Source organism: Emydura macquarii, unplaced genomic scaffold (assembly GCF_026122565.2).
Source record: "Emydura macquarii macquarii isolate MOO-44397 ecotype Brisbane River unplaced genomic scaffold, CSIRO-AGI_Emac_v2 contig_2422, whole genome shotgun sequence".
NCBI classification, from domain to species: domain Eukaryota; kingdom Metazoa; phylum Chordata; order Testudines; family Chelidae; genus Emydura; species Emydura macquarii.
The window spans coordinates 3,295,663-3,314,655 of record NW_027132559.1 but is presented as its reverse complement, the minus strand read 5'-3'; the positions used below and the strand labels follow the sequence as shown (position 1 = coordinate 3,314,655).

Below are 18,993 nucleotides of genomic sequence, written 5' to 3'. Positions count from 1 at the left end.
TATATAATTAAAATTAAAATCTAGCAATTAAAATTAATCCATTGATAACCAAGACTATTAAAAATAGTGTGACAATTATTTAGTTCCTAACTTTATCCCATACAATACATCTGAAATCAACAAAATGACATTTGATAAAGACAAGTGCAAAGTACTACACTTAGGAAGAAAAAGTCAAATGCACAACTACAAAATGGGGAATACCTGGCTAGGTAGTAGCACTGCTGAAAAAAGGCAGGGGGTTATAGTGAGTCACAAATTGAATATGAATCAACAATGTGATGCAGTTCAAAAGAGGCTATTATCATTCTGGAATGTATTTACAAGAGAGTTGTATGTAAGACGCAGGAGGTAATTGTCCCGCTCTACTCAGCACTGGTGGGACCTCAGCTCAAGAATTGTGTCCAGTTCTGGGTGCCACACTTTAAGATAAATGTGGATGAATTGGAGAGAGTCCAGAGGAGAGTAACAAAAATGAAAAAAGATTCAGAAAACCTGACCTACAAGGAAAAGTTTAAAAACCTGAGCATGGTTAGTCTTGAGAAAAGAAGACTTGGGGGGAAGGGGAGACCTGATAAGTCTTCAAATATATTAAGGGCTGTTGTAAACAGCATGATGATCAATTGTTCTATATGTCCACTGACTTTAGGACAAGAAATAGTGGGCTTAGTCTGCAGCAAGGGAGGTTTAGGTTGGATAGTAGGAAAAACTTTCTAACTGTAAAGGCAGTTAAGCTCTTGAATAGGCTTCCAGGGGAGACTGTGGATTCCCCATCACTGGAGGTTTTTCAGGAGAGATTGGACAAACACCTGTCAGGGAATGGTCTAGGTTTACTTTGTCCTGCCTCAGCACAGGGAGCTGGACCTGATGACTTCCTGAGGTCCCTTCCAGTCCTACATTTCTACAATTCTGTGAGTCTATCCTTAGGGGGTGATATGAGATCCATGAATTTGCACTCAGTGGTCCAACTTTGGAAGTTGTCTTAATTTTTTTTAAAGAGAGGAAGTACAACTAAACTGGGGGTATATGATGAATAATAATACCTACTGTTATGTATGACAAACCTATTATTGTTGTTGTTTTTAAAATAATTATTGTATTAAATTAATGAACTTCCAAAGTGTATGTTTGGGAAAGTACTTAAAGAGCTATTTATGGGCCCAATATTACATAGTGCCCAGCAGTCCCAGAAGGTGCCAACCCCCTGAACTTCCATTGATTTCCCTGTAGAGTTGTTATGGAGCTCCAGGACAAGACTTGGGTTATCTGCACAGTATGCATGAGATCAATGTCTATACACAAAAAAGAATGGTAACTGTAATGACTAACACATGTAGCCCCTTCCAGACAAATATAATGTGAGGATGATGTAACTGATTATTTCGATGTTACTACGTTAGGAAATGTACTATAGCACAGCGGCAGTTATTCGGCAATAATGTTGCACAGAGTAGGTCGTGCTATTAAAATGCTATGTTTCTGTTCTTAATTCTGACAGATCGATAAGTAGCTACAGACGTTGCCTGCAAAAATGTTATGAAAAGAATTTTTTCCCATTGGTTTGCATGTCCATTGTTCATGATTACGTGGCTTCATAATCTGGAAAAATATAAAAAGTTTTGAATTAGAATGACAAGTGAGATATAACATGAAATTAAATTTCCCATTTACAGGGTGAAAGAGGACCAATGGGGACACCAGGCTTCTCAGGCTCACCAAGTACTACAGTAAGAACCCGTATAGACAAGGAGAGTAAATATGCAAAGGAAATGCTTGATTCTAATCCAAGGTAGACAGAATGATCTGAGTCCATGCATTTATCCCTGATCGATCTCTCCATCAGCCTCCATTCACTGCAGGAAGAAGAGAGAAATAAAACTCTAAGAGACTGCCTTGAAAAGATTAACACTAACAATAGCATCTGGTTCCAGGCAAATCCTTTCCTCCTGAATATGACTCTCCAACACAACTGACTGACTATCAGAGATAAAATAGTTTCCTCACTTCTTTCAAATGTGGAACCTACAGCAATACTGTGCAGTTTCTGTCCCCCATCTCTTGCTGATGACTTTGTTTCTCTACTTCTCCTTTCTCCTTCCAAAGAAAGAGAAATTGTGCAGCATTAAGGATTAGCATTAACATACCCTTTCTTCTGGTGTGGCAGTTATCAATGAGAACAGACTGAGGTGAGAACCTTTCCCACTGCACAGGGGGAAATGTCTTTAAGCAGTACTGCCAAAACAAATTTTTTGTAAGCACATCTGTTTTGCTATGGTGGACAGGGCCTGAATGTGTTAGTCCTTTTCTTGGCACAGCAGGAGTGAAGCGTGTGTGCAGTGAACAAAAGTGATAACAAAGTAATATCCTGATACATCTTGACAGACCCATAATAACTTTCACATTTGCTCTCACTCACTGTTCTAACACATGCAGTAACATGAACACATAGTAAAGCGTGTGAACATCCAGTTATTATCTGAAAACAAACTGACAAATTGTTGCCACAACTTATCTTCTGTTTGTCATTTAATTGAGAAATATAACTAGAGTCTGATAGATTTCTAACAAGCATCTTTGTCTTGTCTTGTGTCAGGGAGCAAAGGGTCGGAGAGGCCCATCGGGTCCACAGGTAGGTGTCATTAATTTCCCATATCTACAGTAGGACTAATGTGGGAGATTTCCTGCCTTCTAAAATATTTGAAACGGGAATCCAATATTTATTTTAGATTTGCTATAGCATATAGGATAAGGGACAAATCCTGCTTGCTGACCCATGCAATTAATCTCTGTGACTTCAGTGACAGTACTTGTAGTCCCAGTTTAGCAAAACACGTGTTGCAAAAGTCCCATTGAAGTTATTGGGAACTGGTAGCTGAAAGCCCATGCTGTTGCCCGGGTGTAATGCATAAAGTTTCGTGTAAAAATAAATAAATAAATAATAAAAGAGGTTGAAAGTGGCTGAGAACTTTCAAATTGAGCGGTAACAGACTCCCAATCCCAGTGATGATTGAACCTGGTGCTCCTATAAACAAAAGAAGCTTTCAACCATGCTTGTAGCAGTTCCCATAACTTCACACTGACTGTACAGACATTCTAGGCTGCAGGGTGACACACACAGTGGCAATCCTGGAATTTCATTGTACAGATTAAGCACATGCTGAGAAGTTTTGCTGAATAGATTTGGACTGTTGAACCTGGGCCTGCATGTATAAGGCGAGCAGGATTGGACCCTCATACTATAACAGGAGCAACATAAAAATCCAAATTTTGCAAAGTATGGTACTGTAGAGTATTAATAGTGAAAACTGTGGATGCATAATATTTTATTTGAAGGACACTGTGAAGTCAAAGTTGAGTTAAAATGAGATCTTGTGATATGAAGTTTTTACAAAATTTATGAGCAATAAAAATGTTTCCATAACTTTCCATTGCAACAAAAATAGTCATTTCCCTGCAGTGTTTTCAATTCAAATAACACTGAAACATTGAAAGTCAAACTGAGATTTTTGTGGTCAAAGACAGAGAAATGAAAAACTGAAAATTAAACCAGAATAAATATTTTCAGGTTTAATCATCTGAGATTTTAGAAGTAAATGTGTTAGTTTAAAGAAGATTTTTAACCTGGTAACACTCCTTTAAATTTGTGTCAAAGCTTTAAAAAGTCAATTTATATAATATGTGTTCTTTAAACAGAGATAAAGATACATTGTGTTGCAGATTACATTATATAGGCACTGCCCCATGGTAGGGGCAGTATGGGATAGAATGCAAAAGACCTTGTACATTCTCCTTGCTTCTTTGTGGTCTACAGATGTAGACTTGGGCTTAGGTGAGTGCAGAGTAGTATTTGTGTATCCCTAAAGAAGGGTAAAATATGGGCAGAATGCTCCTAGCACACTCCCTCAATTACGCACCTTCGTATGGCAAGGTATTATCCAACTGTTAAACTGAAAAACCAGGTCTCAAATACCATGTTTCAGGTGTTTTATCCCAACAGCTGTCTTGGTTATAAGCTCAGCCTGCTTCGTGGCAATAAATAAACTTCACTTAACTTCTAGATATTAAAAACATTTTTTTTTAAATTCATACGTTGTCACGACAGACTTCATTAAAAATATGGTAGGATATGCTAATAGTGTCTTCACAGATTATGCTAGGAAATGTAATTTGGTCTAAATGCTGACTCTTTAGCGAAACATCACTTACTTAAAAGAAAAGAGGTGTTTAAATGCCAATTAAATGGTATTAGAAACTGAAAATATAATACTGTTCTCCTGGCAGATCAATCACTATTATGATCACTTGAGAAAATTGTTACAAGATACTGTCTCTTAATACAGGGGGAGAAAGGAACTGCTGGTCCAGATGGCTTTCCAGGAGAAGCAGGATTTCAAGGACCCCAGGTGAATATTAACATTCATATATGTCTTTTTGGGACAAAAGAGGACTGGAAATACCAAGGAGAAATGAAAAAGGCTGTGTACAAAAATAATAGGGCCCAGGGACAATACTCTCACAAAGCAAATCCCACGTGTAAGTGAACATAGCGTTGGTGGCTGTGGTGCACTAGCAGCATTGGTTTGAGTCAGATGTACCGTAGTGAGGTGGGCACAGTGCAAACTTCCCCACGCAGCTCTGTCAATGCACCTCTTTCCTGGCTTGCAACACCTCTGATATTCCAATCCTGCCTCTCTGCTGAGCAAATAATGCCCAAGTATGTCTCCTGTCTAGATCTGGATCTCACTTGATGCTGACCACCAGTCAGTTTTCTGTGGCCCAGATTGTAAAGCTGTTCCTCATGTTGATGGGTAATCCAATAAAACGGCTTGTGTAACCAGTGTGAGTAAGGCATTCACAATCTGGCCCTGTGTGATTATAAAAGTATATTAGATCCCTGCATTGTAAAGATGAATACAGATTCACTCTTGTAGGTACAGGGGCTGCAAATTGAAGAAACTGTATTGGGGATTTCCGTGCAGCTAACACCTGGGGAAGCAGCTGCACCAGAGGGCTATCCCCTGGGTGTTCCAGTGGGAATGTTTCAATTCCATCCCAAGCTCCATCGGAGCTCAGCCTGGAAGAGGTGCGAATCTGCATACTTCTCCGCAAGCCTATCTCACCCCCTACGCTTGGCCCCACCCTCTGACTGCCAGATGCTGGGACTGGATGACGGGATGGATCGCTTGATAATTGCCCTGTTCTGTTCATTCCCTTTTGGGGCATTTGGCACTGGTCACTGTCGGAGGGCAGGATACTGGGTTGGATGGACTATTGGTCTGACCCAGCCTGGCCATTCGTATGTTGTTTTGTGCACCTGGACCTCTTCAGCAGGAAGGAGTGTGGGGGCAGCAGCACTCCCATTCTTGGCCGACTGACTGATCTTTCCATCCAGTGTTTGCTTACACTGGAGCAAGTAAGTGAACCCGCAAAAGTGATTCAAAGCTGAGTACTCCTGGATTAACATACAGCTGATTAGATGTTGGTTTATCAAGACAGAAAGACTATATAAAGGGCTAAGTGGTGGTTATTTCATAAGGGAGGATATTTAGTATTTCCATTTGTAATATACACATTTGTGTGTTAACTGGATTTTCTGTATCACATAACATACTTTCTAGGGACTAAGAGGAATTCCAGGTGTGAAAGGAGAGAAAGGAAGTCAAGGACATAAAGGTCTGCAGGTAAAAATACTGCATGAAGTTCATTTCGTGTTCTACTCACTGTGTGTTTAACTAGTGGGAGACTTCCATTTTTACTAGTGTTTCATTACATTCTTTGTTTCGAAATTCCTGCGCAGTGTATCATTATATTCTGTCAGAAAAAGAGAGGTGTGTTCATAAGGGGCTAAAGGAATTTTAAAGATCTCTGGGCAATGATAAACTATTTTATATCATAAGAAAAAAATCTGCAAAAGCTACATAGCAATCCATTTATTTATGTCATGACCCACCAGTTTATTTAACAGTGTATGAGCACATGTGTGTATGTGTATTTGCATAAATATTGCAAAACACACATTACAATAATGCTTTTAAGGTTGAAAAATCGACTACTGAAGAGTTAGAAAATGCCAGAACTTTTGCTTTGTGGTAGTGTTTAATTAAATGACATACAACTGTGAGACTCAGGAAGTCGTAACTGCTCCATTGACAGTCACAGAACCCGGACCCCTGAATCAGAACCCCAGTACATCCACAGAATCAGGACCTATCTACAAGATAATTCACCAAAAAAACTATCCAAATCTTCCTGTTCTCCATTTGGCAGATGGAGCAATTATCAGTTTGATTTTTCTAAATTGGGTTTCTCAAACATTACTGGCAAAACTCCCATTGAAATCGATAGGATCAGAGTTAGGCCAGTGCAGAGTACTTTTGAAAATCTCACCTAACATTTATATTTGCTTCATCACCACACTTTCCTTTCCCTTGGCAGTACTATCTAAAGAAATGCTAATGATTCTGTTGCTGTCTTTGCTTTTTTGTATTTGGTACTTTGCATCTTAACTGAGCATCTATATTTTGCATGTTTCCAAAGTAATTATGGTCAGTTTAACATGCAGAGAGGCTAGATTCCTAATTTCTTCCAGGATTTTCTTTATATCTGACAAGTTGCCACCTTTATTGTGACCAGAGTCTCTAAGAGCCAGACACACCAAGTTTCAACCATAGAAGAAACAGTACTGAGGAGTTCCTTGAAGCTAACACTGGATCTTCTCCTGACTCTGTCTTGTATGCTTCCTATGTTGTTTAGGTATATTTGTATTTGAAAGATGTGGCCACTACATGTCCAAAAAAAAAAAACTGAGACAAAATTCTACTTCTGTTTATAATGGGAGAGGGAAACTCCCATTGAAATCAATATGATCCATATAAAACTGCTACAAAGCACTGGAGATTGCATCCATGTAGGCAAAATTAGGCCTTTTTGGTTTATATATGACTGATATATAGACTGTGTGGATGAGAAGCCAGTAGTAACTGTATCTGGATTTTTTTTATGAATGAAGAATAGGTTTTAAATCTACAGCATAATCACTTCCTAGCACATCTCTATTTGTCTAGAATTGAGAAAGCAATGTCTGTCTGATGGAAACTGAAAAAATGTTCTGTACCAGTCAAACTAGTGACCTTCATTTTATACGACATTGCTGACATTCTAGTAGAAAAGTAAATGATTGGTCTGGACTGGAAGCGATGAATCTGAGCGTTATATATTGGCTGCTTTTGCTGCCTGCCAGATGTCTGCAGGAAAAGCACAGGTGGCACAGTTGAGACTAGATTGTAGTCATTCTATAGGAAGTGCTAATGTGGCATTACTTGTTGAAGCTGACCTGTTAAATTCCAGTATATGGTTGTTACAAGTTGCAAAAAAAGAAGCAAAGTGATTTGTTTGCGTTTTTTTCCAAATTATCACTAGGCATCTTCATCTGTTCATTTAATTTCAGTGTGAAATGGCACCTGCCGGTCCAAAAGGGAATGCTGGAAATCTTGGAATGAGAGGAAATAAAGTAGGTTTCATTCCTTTAACTACTTTTGCTGTTTTAAAAGTTAATTCATTTGTTCCCACCTGAAGGTATTACCTGACCCTGAAACAATCATTCTGGCAAAAGTCAATGGGAGTTTTATCTGAGTAAGGACTGTAGGTCTTTGACCTCAGTGGCAGTTGTATGCACAGTTCAAGGGCAGTACATAATCATAAATATTTATGTAAGATTTACTATTTATATTTATTAAACCTTTGGATTGCAGCTTCTACAGTATTCTTAAAATCAGTTGACTAGAGAGATTAATGAAACACTGTGAGTTTAAAAGATATTATTTACAAGTCAGATCATTTTAATTGTACTTAACAGGGAGAATTTGGTAATCCTGGAGAGAAAGGACAGAGAGGACTACGTGGTCCACGGGGAATGCAGGTTTGTATTTTATTTTCTCCATGTGCAGTGGGTGGCCAAAATCTAGTCCTTAATTTATAAATCACCAATCCTGTCACTTATCTCTGCCCTCATGGCATTTGGGTTGCTACCCAGACAATTAGAATTAATATAGACAGTAATATTGGGAGTATAGCAGAGTCAGCAAAAGTAGATGATTTAAATAAAATGGTCTGTTCACAGGGAGACGATGGCACTCCTGGATATGGTGCACCAGGAAAGAAAGGAGCAAAGGTAAACATAAAAAAGGAACAATAAATGAAAACTAACTTCTTTCTACGTTATTTTAGGAATTTTTTTATAGCGGAAGTGAAAGCTGCAGGGAAAGAAGTTGTTTCATTATCATCTCTCTCTGTAAACTCTATTATCTGATCCACGCAGGCAGACCTCTGCACCCATTGACTTCACAGGGGCTCCATATGGATCCACCCATATGGATCATATTGCAAGATGAGGGCCATAGGTTGTAAAGCCACTGGGGGAAGAGAGATTGTTGTTTTATTTGTCTCTCAAGTGCCATGTGTACCTGTGGCAACATACAAACATTAGAAAATAAGTTATAAACTCTTAAAATGGGAGTAAAAGATAGAAATATAATACTAGTAAAAACCATAATTATTATTTATTGTGGCATTCACAATATTTTAATGCTGTCCGCACTCATGAAGATGTTGTTCCTGCCCCAAAGGGCTTCCAGTCTAAAAAGACAAGCAACACATGGAGGGTGCAGGAGAGAGAGATCTGTGGAAGGATATATAATCTGATTGTATTTTATATATCTTATATATTTTACAGTTAAATACGTTCACATCTACTGCCATCATTTACAAAACCACTTCTGAAATGAGGAAAAAATTTCTGCCTCACTAAAGCCAATCAGAGAATAGATCTAATGTACTCCAAAAATGCTTCTAAGATTGATTCCGCTCTACTTTGAACTGGGAGGTTTAATGTTTTGACACATCAAATCTTCCTGTCATAAGGCCCCTCCTTCTCCTGTTGAAGTCAACAACCAATCACCCACTGACTTGCCTGGGAGCAGATTCAAGCTTCAAAAAACTAATCTTTATTACTATTTTATTATTGTAGTGCCTAGTGTCCCTGCTCAGCATCAGACCCTGGTACTAGGCTCTGTACAAATGAATAAAACAAAGACCGTCCCTGTCCCAGAAATGTCACCACCTAGAATTAGGGTACAACAGACAAAGTGGAGTGAGGCAGGGCAGGGAGAAAATTAACAGTAAAGATGATTCCTTTGCATAAGTAGATGGTCTCAGTGCTCACAGTAGTCACAGATGCCTGGCAGCCTAGCCAGAGCCTGATCACGGTACGGTTCCTGTCTGCTTTTAGGAAAGATTAGTAAAGCTATCCTAGAGTATTTCATCTTTACATCATCATTTCCTTTCAATTTATCAATGCAATTAAGTGCACATGGACTGAACAGCCCAGTAAAGTACACTGTTTCTTTATACATATATTAAATGATACTTGTTTGAGTAAAACAAGGGAGAACAGAAAGCTTTTTAAAATCTTTTGTGTCTTTGACATGGGTAACTAGTGCCAGACTCCCTGAACTTCTCCATCCATGTCTTTTAACCCTATTAATGCAAACCTCACCTTAAAACTCCCTTCTTCTGGCAAGCCTATCAGCATTCACCCATTTTAATAACATGCCGTCACACACCTACTGTATCTTTCCCCTTCCCCCACCAAAAAAATTGCTATGTTCTAAACACTTAATCCAGAAATCAGAATTGGGAATTTAGAGTAACCAACACATTGCAGTATTGGGCTCAAGGTGCAATCCAACTTCCATTAAAATCAATGGTAGTCTTGTCAATGACTTTAACAAGAGTTGGATCAGGCCCTGTATGCATGAATTGTTTCATTCTGCTTAAATTATAGCTTCTTGCATCAGGGGCTGTGTCATCTTCTGCATATTGTACAATTCATGTTAGCACCTCAAAGAATAATAGATAGCAATAATAATCAGAGCCGCCCCTAGGGTATGGCAAATCGGGGTGACTGCTCTGGGCCGCACGCTTTGGGGGGCCCCACGCTTTGACATCACAAGGTTGCCAAGCCCTGCCCTAAGAAAGAGCGGAAGTTCATCCAAAAATGCAACCAAACCCGCTCAAATTTTTTTCACCGCAACAAAGATGGCAGATCTTGCATTTCCGGCTCCAGTCACATGCTGCCTGAAGCCAGAAATTCAGGAAGCGACCGGGTCCAAAACACACACAAACGACCCACGATATTAAGGGGGGCCCACACAGTGTGATTTGCCCTGGGCCCCGCATCCCCTAGGGACAACCCTGATAATAATACTGTCTTCAGCACATTGCCAGTTTCACTGCTTATTATTGGGTATGTCTGTGATTCTGAACAGTCCAAATGAAGTAGAAAAAAAATGACTAGAAACATCAATGTGATGATAATTTTATCTTATTTACTGTAAAAACAGGGACAAGAAGGATTCCCAGGAGATATGGGATTGAAGGTATCGTACTTTACGTTAATGTTGTTGCTTTCTGATCAATGGATTTGAGTCTCCACTCCATTACACTACTTTTGCACCAACATAAACTCCTGCTGCAGTTAACAGTTATGGTGGCATAAAATCAAGATAACAGAGTGGAGACTTTAAGGGTGGAAATAAGTTTCAATGGTAGATTTTTGGTAGAATAAAAGAAACATTCTTGGTATTTCATGGGAAGAAAATCTTGATTTATCTGTTCAATATCTTGTACTGGAAATTCTTTGTGATACTAAAGGGTTAAAAAGAGATTTTTCTTCTGTCTGATCACCTTATTGCCTGGAGTATTTTTAAATGTATCACTTTTAATTATTGTGTGTCATTTCTGAGATGATTGGAGTCAAATCACTCATTTAGAAATGGACTGAAAAAGCCCCTGGGAACATGATTCTATTGTGCCTGCCAGTTTAGGAGTACATGTCCCACTTCTTCCTGTCACTAATGTGGAGTAGGTAGCAGCAGTTACAAAGCACAATTATCCAAACAAAGTGTGAGAAAAAAATCCCCAGATAATATCTTGCACAGCCTTGGATGCACTTTGCGTATCATCTTGTAGTGTTGTGTATGAATCTGTGTGTTATATACATAGTCTATTGAAGCTATTTGTATGAAAAATACACTATAAACTAGACTTGTGCTATGCATTACATATGAAATATGACATCAATGTATTGCATAAATTATGGTGAAAATATGCTGGTGTATATATATAGACCAGCTAAATTCATTGTCTTATCTCCTGACTTACACACAAACTACAGGTTGAAAAGATAATGGCTGATTAAATTATCAATATTACCCATTTTGGGGAGAAGATCATTTGACATGTTAAAAGGTTTTATTTAAAAGGCTCCAGTTTTTTTAAAAGTGAGCCCAAAAAGCAAGTCTGACATGCTCATCCTTAACTATTAGCAGTTCTTTACAGTTGCAAAACCAGAACAGTTGCAAAACCAAACACTTAGGTCATGTATTGCTGACATAGCTTCTTTATAAAACCAGAAAGAATAAATGGGAAAATTGTAGGCTTAACTAGTCACTTTAAGGTAAAAAGACATTATTATTTCTTCTATTTTTTGTTTTCCCGGCAGAATGTGTTCTGTTGATATTTTAATTGCTGTTGAGTTGGATCAGGGTTAGGAAAGATGACTTTAAGTCACCTTTCTACTCTTCTGATCATGGGGCCAGTTGTGCCTGAAGGTAACTAGAAGCAAGTTAAGGGCTACTCCAAGGTCTCAATCCTGCTCCTGTTGACTTCAATGTGCCAGATTGTTTTATCCTCTGCTGCACTGATAGGAATAATCTCCTCAAATAGAGATCAGCAGAACGTGACCATAATCTCCCTGACAAACACCCTATCCTGAGAGGAGTAATTACTTTTGCTTTACACCACCAGGGGATTCTCCTACACTAGGGGTATCGCCCACTAGCCCTATTAGGATAGCTCTCCAGCTAGTTGGTTCTCTTTGAGCAGCAAAGTAGCCAGAAAGAGGCTGAGTGTCTGGCTCAGGGAGTCTAAAGCTACTAAGCAGGTATTTGCTCCACACCAATAATCTTGCACAACTGGGAATTAACACTATAAAATATTCAGCATGGTATGCTGTACATTATAGACTTTCTCACAGGTAGATACCAAAATAAACCTGGCACGAAGAGTATTTTGATAGCCTCTTTTTTAATTTTAGGAGTGCAAAACAAATAGTTTTCAATGGAAGTGCCAATGAAAAATAAAGTTTAAAAAAAAAAAAAAAAAAAAAAAACCTTAAAAAGTTCTTACATCTCCTCTATAATTCTTATATAGTAATAACATGCAACATGGAGCATTTGCTTCATTTAATTAAAACTTAACTAAAATAAAGACAGTATTGGGCCAACATTTAATTAAGTTAGAGAAGGACCTGAGCTGCAAAATTCAGAACAGGATCTCAGGTTTTGGTTCAGCCCATAGTAGAGATAGAGACCAGCTGTAAAATTTAGATCCTTATCTGGGTTTGGATTGCGAAGCTGCCTCCTCCCCTTCAAAGTTTAGACATGTTCAGATCCAGACTTTTAGGTTGGGTCCATCTCTAAATATCAGTATATTTCCAGAGCACTTAGGTAGGTTAGGGGCAAATCTGCCCTTGCTTTTCTGCAGGCACTGGGGCTGCGACCACAGCCAGACCAATAAGGCTCCACTGCACAGGGGCTATGGCAGGATATGGGGAGTGTATGCTGGGGTCTGCATCCCGACACTGAACTGTTCCTGGGTGTAGTTATGGACAGGCTTGGCAGAATTCAGTTTTTATTTTCTTTTATAACTTCCACTGATAATATCTATGCTTATTTTTAAGCATTTTTTCTATTTTTACCTATTTGAATTTTCACAATTGCAAGATCTTATGGGAAGTCAGACAAAAATTATTAAATAACAGCAGACATTGATTTCAAAAAGTTAGTTTTATAACTGTTAAAACACAAGTTGTCAACACCATATGTCAAAATATACAAAGTAAATACCCTTCAGTCAAATTCTAATAAGGTCTCATGCAGCATTTGTTCTTACTTTGCTTAGCTGTACATTTTTGTTATTATTGATGGAAATATTTATTTTGTTTGGTTTGTGTATATACGGAGAAATCAACATTTACCAACGTTTACTGAAAAAAATCTAATCCTTCCAAGTTATGCAGCAGATATTTGTGTGGAGTGCAGGCCAAGGAGTGGGTGGGTGTGTCAGTGTTTAGGACCATTATATGTTAATAAAAAACATCAGAAGTAGAGTGTTGGCAGACTAAAGAGACAAGCACACTTCCACATGGAAAGAACAAGAACTTAAATGTTTCCCATTGACTCAGCAAAATGTGTACTCTGTGTGAGCGCGAGCGAGCCCACACACACAGTGATACAAGTATGTATATGTATTTTTTGTATATATCTATTTCATACCAATCTTTGTGCCCTGGAAAGTGAGATGTATGAATGGAAGAATAAATAGCAATAATCATTTATTGAATTAGTCACATTTTTTAAAATATAATAGCCATTTTCACATTTTAATTTTACTGTATCCAATTAATTAGGGTGAAATCGGAGAAAAAGGAGATCCAGGGGAATTTGGATCAAAAGGGATCAATGGAAATATGGCAAGCACCCTTTTAAAGTCTTTTATGAATATTGATTTGTCTTGAGCTTAGTTTGTTAATATGTTGCAGAATCACAAGAAATCTGTTTTGAATGGATATCTTTTAACATGCTAAGTATATGTGTATTACATCTATTATAAGCACAAAATTCCAGATCCTGCACTCTGTTGCAGTCGCTTTGTGCATCATTAGTACATCTAAAACTGGTGTAGTCAGCTATGGAAGATCAACCTAGTGCAAGAGGTGTCCTCCAGTGGCCTATAGCTGGATGCTATGTCTATCTCTTGGGACCAATGTAATGGGTCTACCTTGAATGGTCCCTTACAATATGTGCAAACTACTTATGCTAAACAATCTGTTCCATTTTGCTGTGACGCTGGAGTACCTTTCCCAGACTTGAAGAAAAATTCTGTGTGGTTCCAAAGCTTGTGTCTCTCACCAACAGAAGATGGTTCAATAAAAGATATTACTTCACCCACCTTGTCTCTCTTGGGACCAATGGCAGCCTGAATAATTTACACTGGAAGAAAGGTGTGGCACAGAGCTGGCTCCAGCTCAGGGAAACACAAAGTCTAACTATTCTATAGAAATCCTGTGGAGGGCTGAGGTTATAGGGAAGTCAGTGGAGTGGGCTGAGGTATATTTTATTGCTGTTTTTACTGGCTGAGACATAACATTTCTTATGTTCCTTATGAATAGTAAGTTTAATTTTTCTCAGGGTTGCTAAAGCTCATAAGTAATTTTATATTTTAAATTGAAATTATAAATGTTACCTCATAGCTACTAGTTTGAAACAGTCTGTTAGATGGCCAAGTCTTCTCCATTTAATAGGCCAAGGTAAACAAAACACTTCTTTTATGGTAATTGTTTCCTGTTTAACTGTGTTTTCGACTTCTCTGACAAAGGAAGAACAAAGTTGTTGTAGTAATAGTAGTTTTGTATTATAAGTTAGCCATGCAAATTGCTAATCTTTTTCAACTCTTGTTTTTGTATTTATCCCACTGTGACCCATTTTTTTCCCCTCACTTCAGCCTGATCTTGCTCCCTCTGAAATCAAGAAGGGTTTTGCCTTTAACTTCAATGGGACATAGATTGGGTCCTTGCCTTCTTTTTTTTGTTTTGTTTTTGGGTACATTTAAAATGTTATTGATTAGATACATTACACTATATTACATGTGCCATGGTGCCCATTATCCATTAATTTCTAACACAAGGTAAAATTTTCAAAAGCACCTGAGTGACTTAGGAACCCAGTCCAATTGAAAGTCAATGAAACTTATGCTCCCAAAGCAGCTAGAGCCTTATGAAAATTTTGCCAACAGACATTAATAAACTAGGATAGGCAGTGAAGAGAAAGTAGTTAAGGACATCGAGGTTAACGGTAATTGGGGCAAAATACAACTTCGCTTTACAAAAGGTAGCTTGTGCCAGACCAACCTGATCTCCTTTTTTCAGACGATAACAGATTTTTTAGACAGAGGGAATGCAGTGGATCTAATTTACCTAGATTTCAGTAAGATATTTGATACAGTTCCACATGGGGAATTATTAGTTAAATAGGAAAAGATGGGGATTAATATGAAAATTGAAAGGTGTATAAGGAACTGGTTAAAGGGGAGACTACAACAGGTCATACTGAAAGGTGAACTGTCAGGCTGGAGGGAGGTCACTAGTGGAGTTCCTCAGGGATTGGTCTTGGGACCAATCTTATTTAACCTTTTTATTACTGACCCTGGCACAAAAAGTGGGAATGTGCTAATGAAGTTTGCGGATGACACAAAGTTAGGAGGTATTGCCAATACAGAGAAGGATCGCGATATCATGCAGAAAGATCTGGATGACCTTGTAAACAGGAGTAATAGAGAGAGGATGAAATTTAATAGTGGAAAGTGCAAGGTCATTCATTTAGGGACTAATAACAAGAATTTTTGCTATAAGCTGGGGAGGCATCAGTTGGAAGTGACAGAGGAAGGAGAAGGACAGGGCGTATTGGTTGATCACAGGATGACTATGAGCCACCAATGGGATGTGGCCATGAAAAAAAGCTAATGTGGTGCTAGGATGCATCAGACGAGGTATTTCCAATAGAGATAGGGAGGTGTTGGTACTGTTATACAAGGCGTTGGTCAGCCCTCATGTGGAATACGGTGTGCAGTTCTGGTCCCCCATGTTTAAGAAAGATGAATTCAAACTGAAACAGATGCAGAGAAGGGCTACTAGGATGATCCGTGGAATGGAAAACCTGCCTTGTGAAAGGAGACTCAAAGAGCTTGGCTTGTTTAGCCTAACCAAAAGAAGGCTGAGGGGAGATATGATTGCTCTGTATTTTGGGAGAAGATGTTTAAGTTCAGCACCAATGTGGACACAAGAACTAATGAATATAAACTGGCCATCAGGAAGTTTAGACTTGAAATTAGATGCAGATTTCTAACCATCAGAGGAGTGAAGTTCTGGAATAGCCTTCCAAGGGGAGTGGGGGCAAAAAACTTAGCTGGCTTCAAAACTGAATTTGATAAATGTATGGAGGGGATGGTATGATGACACAGCCTAATTTGGCCATTAACTGATCTTTGACTACTGGTGGTAAATATGCCAATGGCCTATGATGGGATGTTAGATAGGTGGGTTCTGAGTTACTACAGAGAATTATTTCTTGGTTGTCTGGTTGGTGAATCTTGCCCACATGCTTAGGGTTTAGCTGATCGCCATATTTGGAGTTGGGAAGGAATTTCTCCCAGGGCAGATTTTCGCCTGAGGCCTTGGGGGTGTTTCACCCTTCTCTGCAGCATGGGGCCTGGGTCACTTGCTGGCAGATTCTCTGGTGGATTCTCTGTACCTGGAAGTCTTTAAACCATGATTTGAGGACTTCAAAACTCAGTCATAGGTTATGGGTCTATTACAGGAGTGGGTGAATGAGGTTCTGTGGCCTGCGTTGTGCAGGAGGTCAGACTAGGTGATCATATTGGTCCATTCTGACCTTAAAGTCTATGAGTTATAAATGTGTACGTTGCGATAGGATTGTTTAATTGGTAGTACTCTCATTTCTGGGCCAGGGGAAGCTTTTTTGAAGTACAGTCAGTTCCTTTACCAATGGCCAGGTCCTTGGTCATGCTAAGGTCACTTTGTCTTGCTGGAGCTACGCAACACGACTGTAAAACTGTGTTAAAAATGTGTATCAGCATGGGAGAATCCTGGACCAGCACAGCTGGCTTAACTTCTGCTGCACTCAGCCCCTCTGGTGCGGAGGTTGTGTCAGGGATTGCTGAAATTGGTTAGGGATGCATAGCTAGAGATAGAGGGGGTAGGACACTGATGTAGCACCTCCTGTCCAAGGATATCAAAGCACTTTACAAATATTCATGATTTTAGCCTCACAGTGTCTTCGTGAGGTATAGGCAGACAGGCAAGTGTTGTTGTACCCATTTTACCATGAGGAAACGGAGTCACAGAAAAGTTAAGTGATTTTCCCAAGATTATAGTGTCCATGGTAGAGGTAGGAATAAAATCCCTACCTCCTGAGTCACTGTTCAGTAAGCATTGTTAGTGTTCAGCTGAACCAAAGAAAAGCTGTAGTATGCTGCCATCCTCTATATTTTTTTTCTTCTTTTAAAAATGGTTATGTGAAAATATATAGGGCCTGATTCTCCTTTTGCCCAACTATAAATCAGGAGTATCTCCACACAGTGGAGATAAACTGGTGTAAAACTGGCATTAATGGGATGGAAAACTGGGCCCTAGAGAAGAGAGGGACACAGTAGCATCATAACTGTTGTGTATATACCTTTTGTAGATTGTCTGTAATTTATGCCAATGTTTCCAGGGTGTTATGGGTCTTTCTGGCGAGAAGGGTGAGAAGGGAACCGAGGGACCTTCAGGACGCAGGGTATGAACTGACCACATAAAGTGTATGTAATTGTATTTGCATGAATATCTACTCACTTTAAATTTAAAGGTGAGGACGGATGATTTTTTTTCCTGTCTCAGGCTACCGTATGTGCTCACTAGTTTAAATAATTAATACACTCACATTTTGCAGGTCAGGGGGATAGCTATCATGTAAGTTGTTTGATGAAAATGTTAATTCTGTATTTTCACCAGCAATATGAAAATAAATTTGTGGGTTTATATGTATATCAAATTATCTTACAAGACTTTGAACTAAAATTATAAGGGTCAGATTTTTAGAAAAAAGAGACCTAAAGTCCATATATGTAATTGTATGTCTGTATTTCCACACTTCTGCAAGTGAGAGCACAAATCAGGTATTTGCATGTGCAATGACTACTTAGATGCCCAAATCTAATTTTGCATGCAAATTTAGACAACTATTTAGATACCTAATTGTACTTAAAATATAGATGCACCTTTTTCATGTGGACATGGGGCCTCTCCCGAAAATTGACAATTAAAGAACAATACTTTTTTGGCATTCTGTATTGCAATATTTTTTTAAAAATAGGAATGTGTATCTGTTTTTGGTATTTTTTTTCTATGCATGTTTGAAGTTTTCAGCTTATGACTGTTTTCAGTTAGTTTTGAAATTAAAAGATCACAATAAAAGTGAGCTGAGATTTCACTCATCTCAGAAATTAAATCTGGACTCCACTCAAATCTAATCACTACTGCTGCTTAACTGCTTAAGCCCAGCTAGTGTCATACAAAGATACATTGGGCTGATGCTTAGGACCAGTAACATTACACCTGGTTTTCAAAGGTGCTGAACACTTTGATTCCCATATATGTTAATTATTTATTCTCTCTCTCTTTCTCCAGGCCCCATTAAAATAAAATACCCAAACAGGAATAGGAACCGTTATGATCCTACCATTCTGGAACTTAAATTGCCACAATAGCACAATAAAGATCAATCAAAAAGAGATCAAATGCATAGTACAGTCAAGTTCTGCTATGACTGTCTTGTCTTACAAGCCATTCCTGCAGTTCAATTATCGTAATTATTCATACAGTAGACATATTTAAATTATCTAGTAATCTGCAATCTTGTTTTTCTAGGGCAGTAAAGGAACAATGGGCCTGCCCTCATTTTCCGTATGTACCTCTGGCACATTCTATATTCATATAAATTTAGAAATACACCACTTCATCAGCTAAGAATTCCTTTTTCTCCTTGTTTTGTTTCTGTTTTGCAGCCATGTGAACTCATTGACTACGTGCGCAGACACAGCCGTAAGCACTATATCTTGCTTTATAAAATTGCACCACCAAAGGGTCAGCAAGAAGTGATATTTTAGGGGAAGACAATCAAGTTCTACCTACCACTTACTTTTCAATTTACACACTTACTTCCCATTTACATGCAAAAGAAAGAGTAACTGCTTGACAAGTTAACAGCCTTCATTTCAGAAAGGGTATTTTTTTGCTCACAATAGATCCTTTTTATA

The 18,993-nt window shown here is 38.6% G+C and overlaps 1 protein-coding gene across 1 annotated transcript in view; it reads left to right on the top strand.

Annotated features, from left to right (window-relative positions):
- Positions 1-18,993, top strand: part of LOC137162211 (collagen alpha-6(VI) chain-like) — a 97,134-nt gene that overhangs the window by 55,047 nt on the left and 23,094 nt on the right. The window contains exons 21-32 of the mRNA XM_067561796.1: positions 1,674-1,727; positions 2,594-2,629; positions 4,341-4,403; positions 5,619-5,681; positions 7,448-7,510; positions 7,856-7,918; positions 8,120-8,170; positions 10,401-10,436; positions 13,529-13,591; positions 17,412-17,474; positions 18,605-18,640; positions 18,742-18,778. Coding sequence (XP_067417897.1) covers positions 1,674-1,727; positions 2,594-2,629; positions 4,341-4,403; positions 5,619-5,681; positions 7,448-7,510; positions 7,856-7,918; positions 8,120-8,170; positions 10,401-10,436; positions 13,529-13,591; positions 17,412-17,474; positions 18,605-18,640; positions 18,742-18,778 — 628 coding nt within the window. The remainder of the gene's footprint in view (positions 1-1,673; positions 1,728-2,593; positions 2,630-4,340; positions 4,404-5,618; positions 5,682-7,447; positions 7,511-7,855; positions 7,919-8,119; positions 8,171-10,400; positions 10,437-13,528; positions 13,592-17,411; positions 17,475-18,604; positions 18,641-18,741; positions 18,779-18,993) is intronic.